Source organism: Cantharellus anzutake (genome assembly GCF_015039405.1).
Source record: "Cantharellus anzutake strain C23 chromosome Unknown EI90scaffold_11, whole genome shotgun sequence".
In the NCBI taxonomy this organism is placed as follows: domain Eukaryota; kingdom Fungi; phylum Basidiomycota; class Agaricomycetes; order Cantharellales; family Hydnaceae; genus Cantharellus; species Cantharellus anzutake.
The window spans coordinates 705,239-717,453 of NW_024066961.1; the positions used below are offsets into that span (position 1 = coordinate 705,239).

At 50.2% G+C, this 12,215-nt stretch overlaps 2 protein-coding genes across 2 annotated transcripts; both read left to right on the plus strand.

The window, feature by feature from the left end:
• Positions 1-1,063: 1,063 nt before the first annotated feature.
• EI90DRAFT_3119682 (uncharacterized protein) lies at positions 1,064-4,104 on the plus strand (the record flags this gene model as incomplete). The annotated part of the gene is made up of 4 exons (XM_039063232.1): positions 1,064-1,337; positions 1,969-2,196; positions 2,251-2,333; positions 3,184-4,104. 4 exons carry the CDS (start codon positions 1,064-1,066, stop codon positions 4,102-4,104), a joined length of 1,506 nt encoding a protein of 501 aa, XP_038919213.1.
• Positions 4,105-9,900: 5,796 nt separating this feature from the next.
• EI90DRAFT_3119684 (uncharacterized protein) lies at positions 9,901-10,517 on the plus strand (the record flags this gene model as incomplete). The annotated part of the gene is made up of 4 exons (XM_039063233.1): positions 9,901-9,915; positions 9,968-10,089; positions 10,153-10,233; positions 10,286-10,517. 4 exons carry the CDS (start codon positions 9,901-9,903, stop codon positions 10,515-10,517), a joined length of 450 nt encoding a protein of 149 aa, XP_038919214.1.
• Between the last annotated feature and the right edge of the window lie 1,698 nt (positions 10,518-12,215).

Sequence of the window (12,215 nt, forward strand, 5' to 3'; positions counted from 1 at the left end):
AATCAGAACAGCAGAAAATAACAATGCTACAAGGCTTCCCCTCACTTTCCTATTCAATTTTCAGACTTTCCCATCAATTCAGTTCTTGGGTCTCCAAAAGTATTTTCCATTAGCTGCTCCTGGACCCTCCCAGGAGCTTCCAGGAGTATCCAGGAGTATCCAGTAGCAGCTGGGAGTGAGACCAAGAACAATCAGGAAAAATTAGAACAGCAGAAAATAACAATGCTACAAGGCTTCCCCTCACTTCCCTATTCAATTTTCAGACTTTCCCATCAATTCAGTTCTCATTATTTCTTGGGTCTCCGAAAGTATTTTCCATTTTTCTCCATCATTTCTTCCTCGATTTTGCAAATAATTATATATCCTGAAAGCACTTCAAAGGCACTACAGTTCCTGAATTTTTTTGATTTTTTCCCTAATTATTTTTTTCAACTTTTTAGAAGTCCCTATTTTTCAAATTTTCCTCATTTCCCTCTATATCCCCCCCTCATTCCCCCCTCATTCCCCCCCTCATTCTCCCCCTCATTCTCCCCTCATTCTCCCCCTCATTTCCCCCTCATTTCCCCCTCCCCCATATTCTGCCAGCCCGAAAGTGATTAAGTTGCTAGATTAATCATATATCAGGCCATAAATTTTGATTGTGTATTGGTGAGTCTCAGTGTCCTTGATATATAGTATAGTGTTTGATCTAAATGTTAAGCAGTGTCTTGTTGTGTTAGTCTTGTGGTAGGAGGTATTCATGGGGGATCTTCCCTCTTTTTTTCCTTTTCATTTTCAAATGCTCCAGGAGCTCCCAGAAGCTTCTCACCCCTATACACTTTGAAGCATTTAAATTGTATTTACTGGATATGTTTGTGCACAAAGCAATGCTCCAGGCCCTCCTGGGAGTGCCCTGGAGTACCTAGCCAACTCCGGAGGAAATGGGCTGTTCCTGGACCAGCCAATCTCCTCCTGATTCTCCCAGTGCTCTCGATACTCCGGAGCACTCAGGAGCATAACAATTTTTTGCTGATGCCAATGCTGCCAAACAAAAGTCTGTATATCCGGCCCTTTCCTGCTGCTTATGCTAACTTGCTGTAGAGCTTTCCTCCGTCACCTTAGTGATTTCAAGGCCCCTGTGAAGTCTGAGAATGAGGAACATAGTATATCGGGCCTTATGAAGGCCATCCTGCAACATGCCAAAAAAACTGTCCATTTTAATGATGACTTAGAGAGGCATCCAGGTGGCAGCGATGTATGCGTGAAGCTGAAGGCTATAGATGAGGATAATGTGGACTTTTATACACCAGTGATGAAAAACGAGGATGGCTTCGCTATTGAAATCGACAAGGAGTTTGGTAAGCCCATGGAGTGCCGCAAGTTGTGTGCTAAACAACTCCGGATGTTAATCAGTATGTCTTCAGGTTGAGCCTGGGTGATCACCGACTGACTGTCAGGGACAGCTCCGAAAGCGGCGAGGTCCCGGCACGAGGGACTCGATGGGACAGATGTCGGCTATGCGTAGCGGCGGTCCCGTTGTGGGGTGAGTGTCCCCAACCACTTAGTCTGAAGTGGGAAGTTGAATTATCATTAAAAGGGGAAGCTACGGTACTTACCTGAAGTGGGAAGTTGAGAAGAAGGCTGCTTCTTCTGTTCCCACCCCAGGTGCTATTATATACATGTGGTTGGGGTCACGTGGGAGGAGCCACGTCATCCCCGCACACAGCCGCACTCCCCTGGGTATCTCCGTGGGAGATCCCGGAGGTGTGCCGCTCTGTGAGCGGGAATGCGCACGGCGGGCGCAGCGATCGGGGGAGCGGGGTTAAGTGTGTAGTAATACATAGAGAAGGGGAAGTCGACCATGGAACGGAAATAGAAAGGAAGAAGGAAAGGGGAAAGAAGAAACAGGGAGTGATAGCGGGGGAGCGGAGCAGGGCGGCGCGGCACGGGGTCAGGTGGGGTGTGCCCTGACACTGACATACACGCTAGGTGATAAAGTGGGCTCAGCTGACGAGGTGCAGGACAACTGGAAGAGTGCCAACATTCTCCCCCTCTTACTTGAGCATCACCTTCGATTTGCCGGGTGGCATCGTGGAGTACCATGCTTGGATAAGTCACTGCCATCCAATTGGACGCCACGTGAAACTGCCCGTTGCTTGTTGCAACTCTCTCACACCATTCCAGCCCAGAGGTTGAGAGTCGAGACCATGACCGAAGGTAAGGGTATATCAGTAAATGTTTGAAGGTTAGAGCTGAGGTACCGTTGTCCAGAGGAATATGTGGAACGCGAGGTAGTGCACTGGGCTCCAGACCCAAAGGGTGAGGTTCGATCTTATGTATTGCCCGAAGATCAGGTATGCAGGGCCGTGGCCAAGACAGTGGCCATCAGCACTCAAGCAGGACGTCCAGAAAAATGCAAGGCAGACTCGCCAGAAGTGACTAGTGCCAATGACCAGGGGACATCAAGTCATCCAAGCCCCAAACGGATGAGGACTAGGTCGAAGAGGATATCAAGTAAGCCTAAACAGGCGAGAGCTAAGCCTGGACGGAAGGTCCCAGTCGTGAGCAACCACGTAGTGAAAACAATGCCGGAAACGACAGCTGGGACTAGTCAGGCAAACGAAACAACCGTTCCAGAGACCCCTAGCGAGCAGCTGCATGAATCAGACAGATCGGTTTCGCCAGTAACAGCTGGCGAGTCCCACACATCCATCCTCCTGCACTTTCATCTGATGCAGCAAGGTGGGAATGAGGTGCCAGAAATTGAGAGATTTCACACAACAACGACCACCCCTCGCTTCGATCTTATGCCACACAATGAGAATGAGGTCCCGAAGATTGGAGGATCCCACACAATGACCACCATCCCTTGCTTCGATTTTTTGCCTCAAAGTGAGAACGAGGTCTGTCATGACCATGCATTCTGACCCAGATGCCAGCCCTTATTCTGTTTCCTTTTGTTTCATTTGTCACCTGACCCATTCAGTTTCTTACTATATATATATGTATATTACATTATTATAACTTTAGTCTGAATATTGACATGGTTTGTCCCCCCTAACAAGGCAGCCCAAGCCACTTCGAAATGTGGGCACTGAGACAGTAGGTGGGCACAGTGCTCTCTTGGAGTCGCTGAGGCCGAAGCCCAACCCCGGAGCCTTGTCCCTGCCAGTCGTCCCCGTTTGCTGACCCGTACCTAACAAGGTCTTGACAATTGGAGGATCTTACACAATCCCTCACTTCGATCTAACAACGCAGAGTGAGAACGAGGTCCTGATGATGGAAGAATCTTACACGGCACCCAGCACCCCTCGCTTCGATCTGATGCCACAAAGCGAGGACGAAGCCCCGAAGATTGGGGCATTGCACACCATGCCTCACTTCAATCTGAAGCCGCAAAACAGAAGAAGCATCTCCAGAGAGGGAGGATGCAGTGCCTCTCCCGCAGTGGCCATCACGCAATTTAATCTGATGCCCCAAAGCGGGAATAGCATGAGTACCGCCATTCTTCCCATTGATCCTTTGCTGCAAAATGGGGACAATATTCTGGCGAAGCCAAGGGGTGGAACGATGGACCGATCCCCAAGAATGGCGTCTATTCCACCGATTAAGGTGATTAACCCAACACCCCAAAGCAGCCCGATTAAAGGGCAGTCAGGATTGAGGGAGAAGAACAACGGCGTCAGCTATCTCACTGTCAAGAATGAACATGACTCTCGCTCACGTTCAGAATCTCCTTCCTCCACAGCAAGTACAAATGGAGAGCCCATCACCTATGACCACCTCCTTAGGTGTGCACAGAACGGGGTGTGGAGGGCGGCTATAAAGGCTGCCACGATCCTTTGTTCGGAAGCACTCGAGAGTCAAGATGTTGAACTCCTGGTTAAGGTCGATGTCATTGCTGAGCAAATTAAAAGCAAACAGTCACCACTCGACGAGCCAGATGTTTCCTTGCATTGGCAGCTCATTAATGATGCTGGGGAAGAACTTCTTCTAAATAAAGGGGCTGATGTTGGGAAGGTTGCTAGGTCAGTAGCTCAGCTTCTTGACGAGGCAGAGGCCAGCGAAGAAAGGGATGGGGTAATGGACAAATGGATTGCCAGGCTGCCACGCAGGGCGCCCTGAGAGTAATAGCCAATCCTAACATTTCGGCCTAAGTGGTAATCAGTATTCTACAAATTTATGTTTGGCGTTTGGTTGAAATGAAATGCCGCCAAGTACACTTATTTATAAGGACATAAGGATCAAGTTGAGTAAAAATTAAAATGGTTTAAATGGCGTTCAATAGCCAGATGTGAGGATTAGATGACATATATCATACAACATCATTTCGTGCTGTGCCAAACGAGAACACAATCTACGTTGCACGAAATAATTGGGTAGAAGACGCCGGAGTACACGGAGGCATAGACAACAAATACGACAGCCGCTGTGCAACGCTAGGCAACTCTCCGACTACAGTTCGCCACATAGATCCTCCCTGGTTGGCTTGTTTGGAGGAGCAGGTGGGAACTCCGCCATTTTGAGTGCGAAGAGCCCGGTTTTTGGCTGCCAGTGAATGGACTCAAACTCCTCTTGAGATGGGCCCCCGGACTTCCTTAACATCTCATTCGATCGACATTCGATGCCCTCAAAAAGTTGCCTTCCAGTGCTGGAAATGAAACGGACAACACTGGGGTAGATAGAGCCCTCCGAAAGGTAGATCCGTTGACGGAATGTGCGCCTGAAGCGCTGAAGGCGACAAAGGATGAGACAAAAACGAAGGAGTCCAAGATATTCCTCTTGGTTCAGCTCAAGAGGCCTGTGCAAGCACATCCTTTCGAGCGCTTCATGCCTGAAGGTCACCTCGATGACGTTAAACAGCAAGCGTCCTTGGCCGGCTGTCGCCATTATAATCGGGAAGCGATTATACTCGAAAAGATCTTGCGAGTACATCCGCATCCACAGCTCTGTTATCTCGGCTGGCAGTGTGTCTGGGCCTCGAGGGATGAGTGGCGCTGGAGCGCGATCCAGGAGGATTTTGGTGGTGGCTTCATCGTATGGGCGAGAAAAGACCTCACCGATGTACCCAAGCTCATAGATGCCAGTATACCCGCTTGGGGTGTAGTCGTGCATGTTGATATCTCTGAGAATTGCACCTGAAAATCTTGATTGGAGGTATCACCTGAGACTCTCATTGCACTCCTGTGTCTTGCAAAGCAACTTCAGAGTGTGCATCAAGCCATCCCAGCCCTCCACTTTCCGGTTCAAGGAGGGATCACGGACTTCTCGAAAGGCAAGAATGCCCCGCATCTTGACCGCTTCCAAGTCATCACGTAGCTCCAGTACCGGACCTGATAGGCGTATGGATATGCCAACCCAAACATCAGCAGCGGCAGAGTCAACCCTAGGCGACGAAAAAGCGCTAGACAGGCCAATAAAGGGTACAGATTGATTAGACGATGGAAGGGGATGGTTAGGTTGGTAGTACGAGGGAGGTATTTTGACAAATGCTGTCAACAGTGGAGTATGGGCGCCAATGGCGAATGGAATTCTCATCTTTTCCCATTTTGTTCCTTCCAGGGTTGCTCTATGGTGAAGGCCCTCTTCGTATTTTAAATCTAGCCAGACTCCTTGTAGCACACTCTTCATTGTAACAGTGAAGTCGCTGAACGGAATAGGATTCCCCTCGGGGGCGAGTGCATTCAGGCATTGCTCCATGACAAATTGCTGACTGGAGAAATCATCTCGTGGAGCCACGAACACGTAATGCTGAGGGCGAGAACATGTGATGGTTCCCGTAACAACAAAATCGAACCCAACAATAATATCCCCCTTCACAATGCCTCTCGAGTCTTTGGATTGAGCACGGTTCCGTATCTCCTGTTGAAGGGCATGCTCTGCTGCATGATCGAATAGAGGGGGACATGATCGACAAACTGCAAAGCGCTTTTCACCATATTCCACACTCCAATGGGGAATTCCCCACCGTTCTAGAGTGAGGGCAAAGGCTTGGGCAGAGGCGCTGAGAGTGAGGTCGTGAACCTCAGAGTGAGTGCCATCTGAGCCATCAAAAATAGTTCCAATGGCTATTTCTTGAACTGGCCACGTCGGAAGTTCCATACCACCCAATACGGCACACGCATCAAGGGAAACGAGAAGGCAATAGCGAAGAAGTCCTCGTAGTTCTCCAATCTGGCGCTCGATCTCGCCAACAGTTTCACAATGATATGTCTCGGATCCCGCAATCATGCGGGATTGAAGCAGCTTGTCGAGATAGAGCTCCAACTCATGCTTGAGTATTCTGATGATTTCACGGTGAGAGGGAAGGATTTCTGCTCGGCAGAGACGAGAGACAGTGCTCTGAACGAGGTGAAGGAGTTGCTTCAGCACGGACTGTGTGCCTAAGAGTCTCTCTCTCCACTCAGACGTTGGGAGCCAATTCAAACCATCAGGAGCACGAAGCAAGTTGATGTTAACGAGTGGCGCTTTGATATAATGAAAAGGGGGGCGGAGCTCAATGAGCGCAAGGTATGGGCGGAGTGGATCGAAGCTGACTGGTCTCTGGCAAAAGTCCATGAACTCTCGATATTTTGGAGAAGCGTTCAAGACACTTGTCTTCGCTGAGGGTGTAGCGCTCACCCAGGAGGCGTATGTTCCATTGTAGGGGAAAATCTTATCAGTGTTCATGGCCACAATGTGGATCAGCCTCTGACGGTACGCCCACTTGATACTACCTTCTAGACATCCTCTATGTATTAGACTGGAGGTATCCCGATAGAAAAGGAAACAGTAGAGAGCTTACGAGACAACTCTGTTCTCCATTTCTCAACATGGCTTGCAGCCTCAGGACCAGGGGAAAGTAGCGGAATGGGTGAACGAGGCGCACCTATCAACATCATCATGAGAATAGCAAATAGGACATTACTAAACATACTATGTGTACCTCGAATGATCATAGCGTCCTTTAGCAAAGACGCTGTCCCTCCATCCCGTGCCACAATTTGTTTGACTGAGGTGAAACGTGTGATATCTGGTGGTACTCTCGGTCTTGATGGTGGCTCGAAGGAGGATGGCAGGAGGGGTAGAGGGGGTCCTGGTCGGTATTGGGAGGTAGGAGCCGACATATGTGAGATTTGGGCTGCTTCGAACTGAACGCCTTTCATAGTGAGGGATGGGTGATGCTGTCCGGGCACACACGGAAGTGCTTTTGATCTTGATGACGACTCATAGGAGGATGACGGGGGGAGTGGACGGAGTTCCTGTCGAGATTGGGAAGTGGGGACTGAGGCATGGGCTAATGGGTTTTGGGCTTCCTGGACACCCTCCATGGCCGGAGGTGAAGGAGGGCGACGGTGTTCTGGCGCATAGGAACACTCTACAGCCGTACAGTGATCATATCCGGCGGTCCGCCGTCCTGGGCGGTTTGTGGGATGAGAGGAATGATGTGAGACTTCCCAGGTTAAAGGCAACCTGGGAGGCGCCCAACGTGCACACTGTTGGGCTCGATGAACTGGACGTTCCTGATCCTCTCGCACCTCGAAAGGACAGCGTAAATCCCACCGCAGCCCTGGAGGTCCCCTCCTTGGTGCGCCTGAGCATCGACGGGGATAAGGGCTTCGTCGAAGGGGAGATCGAGTTCGTTGACGAAACCCTTGACCAGAACGAGAGTAGAGGCGAGAGGTATGTGGTGTTGATGGAACTGAGGAATCATACCTTTCTGAGGGTGACATAGAAGGCTCCTCTTCTTCTGCCCAGTCGTTCTCGCTAAAGAACTCTTCTGGTTCAGAAGAGACCCCATCATCATCCTGTGGCAGGCGGAATGGATGTCCAGCGAGTCTCAGCAGGATATCTCCATCCTCGGTAAGAGTACACAGGGAAAAGAACCGAACCGCCCCAGGGGGATATGTTGGTCCAGCGGGTTTGAAACGGTCGTGATAACGGGCATTGGAAAATGCAGAGGCCGCCTCATCAGCTATACCAATCGGTCCTGATGATGTAGTTCCGATGAGATGCTGCTCCCAGTGCTGCATGCAGATGCATTCTGCAATGCTCTCGTTATTATCCATTATCGCCCTCTTCATGGATTTGGTCCACTTTGACGGGTCTAGCCTCTTGAGGAAGACCTCACCGAAAGTCTTTCCTACAGTCCAGCCTTCCTTGCGATCAGGATATGGGAAAGAAATGGGCTCGGGTGATGGTGTAGGCAGGGGCATGGGATGAACGAAGCACCGCAAATACCGTCGCGCCCCATGAGGAAAGCGGCTGTATTCTGGAGGGGAGATTTCGGATTCATTTTGTATGCATGAATCAATGGCTTCTTGAAGCCATGGTCGGGGAATGAGAGATTCGGATGGAAGGACAAATACCTCAAACACAGCATGGTAGTAATGGTGGGAGTACGGTAACTTTAGCTTGCATCTCTGAATCGCTCCACCCAGTGAATGATCGACAACAAGACTAATCACCTCCTCCACTCTCGCAATCCGTTGGTCATAGAGAAAGCGGCTGGGGTGCAGCGAGCCATCATGCGACAGCAGCCCAAGTGGGCGAATATAGAAAATGCCCTGGCAAAGTCAATTAGCATTGGGAATGGGAATAGGCGAGGCCTCCATGGCTTCAGAGCTCATAGTCAAGTGAATGACCTCCAACTGGAGGTTTCCAGCCTCACGGAGAAAGGGATAAGGTGGCAGCGACAAGATCGACCATGTAGAAAGCGTCGTGCGACCTGGGATGGGGCTCGACCAATATCTGGGAAGCCAATCAAGCAGGGGAAAAGGCTACAACGTGGAGAGTGAAGTAGAAGGACCGATCACACCCCTATCGTGGAAGAGGTCCAATGGCCTGGGTGACCAGACTGTCTAGGATCAATCGATATCTCCGTGATGGCAGCAAGCCACTAAGACTCTCCGCCTTCTAGAAACACTGAAGGCTCCTGAACGGAACAACGCCAGCACGAACCCGATTGTGATTCCTGTGTCTCGTCGCTGTCAGGGCACACCCCACCTGACCCCGCGCCACGCCGCCCTACTCCGCTCCCCCGCTATCACTCCCTGTTTCTCCTTTCCCCTTTCCTTCTTTCTTTCTATTTCTGTTCCATGGTCGACTTCCCCTTCTCTATGTACTACTACACACTTAACCCCGCTCCCCCGATCGCCACGCCCGCCGTGCGCATTCCCGCTCACAGAGTGGCACACCTCCGGGATCTCCCACGGAGATACCCAGGGGAGTGCGGCTGTGTGCGGGGATGACGTGGCTCCTCCCACGTGACCCCAACCGCATGTATATAATAGCACCTGGGGTGGGAACAGAAGAAGCAGCCTTCTTCTCAACTTCCCACTTCAGGTAAGTACTGTAGCTTCCCCTTTTTAATGATAATTCAACTCCCCACTTCAGACTAAGTGGTCGGGGACGCTCACCCCGCAACGGGACCGCCGCTACGCATAGCCGACATCTGTCCCATCGAGTCCCTCGCGCCGGGACCTCGCCGCTTTCGGAGCTGTCCCTGACAGTCGCAACGTGAACGAGGTGTGTACAAGGGAATGAGATTCATACCCACTGGAGCCTGAGACAGGTTGGTTGATTAAGCAGGTGTCACGGTGACGTCGTGACAAGGCTGCAAGCAAACGAAAGATCAGAACGAGTTTCGAATGACACATGTACGCAAGGTGAACAGGGAAAGTACTTAACAGTTACAAGGATTGGTGGCTGCGGTGCTGTCCAATGAGGTCGAGACCACAAATTATTAGAGAAGGCAAAGGATTTAGATCATGTATGAAAGGCAAACAGAATAGTACTTACATTACAATGACCAGCAGTTACCCTCAGATTGTCGGGATGCAGTGAAGAGACCAGACGACGTCAAAGGTTGTCGAAACGAGAATAGGCTCGTGACCTCAATTGGCGTGGGATTAACTCTGACAAAGTTCAGATCAAGCTGTCATGGATATTCCTCAGGTGCGACTTTGCCATCCCAATAGCTTTTTAATACTGAGTTGGTCTATCGTAGGCAGGAATCACCAATGCTAAGGAGAAACGAGGTCGCGGACGTCCTCGTTTGTATGCCACAGCCGATGAGCGCCAGGCGGCTAATACACAGCAACAGCGCAATCGTCGGGAAAAGCTCAGAGTGTAGGAGATGATTATACATCGCTCTAATATGTAAGATATTGAGCTAACAGGTCATTAAATAAGAGAGATCGACCCTGTATCGGACTCCCTAACTACGGGAACCCAATCTGCCACTCATTCAGCCAGATCCCACAAGGTGAAGCGGTAAGATGCCTTATATGATTGGATGACAAGGTACTAATCAAGTGTTTCCAAGGGCAATCAAACAAGCTTCACTTATGCATTTAGGCATGGTACGAACACACGATGAGTTCAACCCACTCTCAGCTATGGAACGTTGGCCCCCTATTGGGGAGGACCCAGGGTGCCAACACTGCGGTGTCGATTTAAACGAGTATACAAACCTGGAATCGAGATGCAAGGAGTTGGAGGACGAGCTTCAGAAGCTTCGAGCCGAAGCTTCGATGAGTGCCAACAAGACTCAGTGATGCGAAATCTCTTTCATGGAGTGGGCGAATCTTTGTACTCATTAGGGAACACTGTTATACATATTTTACACATGTGAATGATGACAATGTGGCTGAATGGATGACTAATATTGGTGCAGTGAGTGAACACCTCATTGAAATGAGGGGGGTCGGTTTGGGTATAATGTAGGGCTGGAAAACATACGTGCTGCACAATGGGAATGAACAGGAGAACTATGATACATAATTATCCATGTGCAATGCACGAGAAAAAAGAAAATTATGATACATGTGTGCATTCAACAGCGAAGACATTAATATCCAAGGGCACCAGCCTTAGCTAGGCTATCTGCTCGGTCGTTTCCTTGAATGCCCTGGTGGGATGGGCACCAACTTATCACAATATCAATATGCGGCCGGTTTTGCAGCAACTTGCCCATCTCTTTCCGGAATTCTTTCGAGTACTGGCATCCTATTTTCGGCGTGGGCTCGATGATTCGTTCAATCGATGTAACATCGTCAGAGTATATGAAAATGCGGGTTGGCTGGGGTGCCGCACTGATAGCCTTGATTGTCTTTTCTATTTCCGCTGCCACTACTTGAAGGGCCATCATCTCCCCTTCGAATGTATCGACATTGCCGACCCTCCCCCTCTCCTCAAACACTACATTTTGGTTGGAGTAGCCAACCACCCCATACCCTGTCTTCACGACTCCATTGTTCCGGTACTGCGATGGGTCGCAGTACATGAAGAGATCCGATACATGGTTTTGGTTTTGAGCGATAAAGTTGACATGATATTTCGCCCACACCCGCTTGTACGATCTATTCCGGGGTGGCAAATGGACCTGCACTCGAGTAAACTCAGGTCCTGGCATCGTTTTGAGGCGAAGGGGTCTCGACATTTGGAATTGGGGGGGGTGGGGGGGTTTTGAACGATTCGCAGGTTTGAACTAATTTGTAGTATTCGGATGAGTTTGCAGCAGAAAGAATTGAAGGAGGGGGCAAGGGTTTTTACCGAGTAGTAGTTCCTGTATCGCCCGCTTGGTAGTGGTAGTGTGAAGGGGTGAGCAAGAAATCGAGTGGCGTTTTGGACGATGTGTGACAGCTGTCACGAAGATCAGCAGCCGTTGAGGTGCCATCCCCAGCGTGGGTGGTGGCCAAGTCACGCGTGTTTGGTGCCAGGGGGAAGGTAGAGTGCTAGTGGCAGGATTCACGAGCGAGGGAACACTTACATTGATGAGGGAGTTGGGTCAGCTATACTTGACCTGGCACCACTGCAGCAGTCTCGGCCATTCAGTTCTAGGATTACCAACAGTGTTGGTCTCACGTCGTTAGAATGATCCCAATTCTCTCATCGTGCGGAATTTGGTGGCCTTCGCCTCAACATTCGTAGCTCTTCGCACAACCTAGCCATCGGCATCGGACCAGATAGCCCTTCTACATTGTCTGTACCAACTCCAATCATGACTCAAAGCCCTGACGTGTCCAGAAAGTGGACTCCTCCCACGTTCTCTGATGCCTCGAGTCTGACAAGACACACAACTCTCAAAAGTGCTCGTTCTGTTCCGGCGACACCGTTGACTAATTTGTCCAACACGGCACTTCGTACTGACCTCGGTATAATGTCCACCAAGACACCTGGTGGTCCAGTGTCACCTTCGCAACCTGTCGAACGTGCTACACAGGGGTTCCCAGCTTGTTTGGTGCATCGGGGAA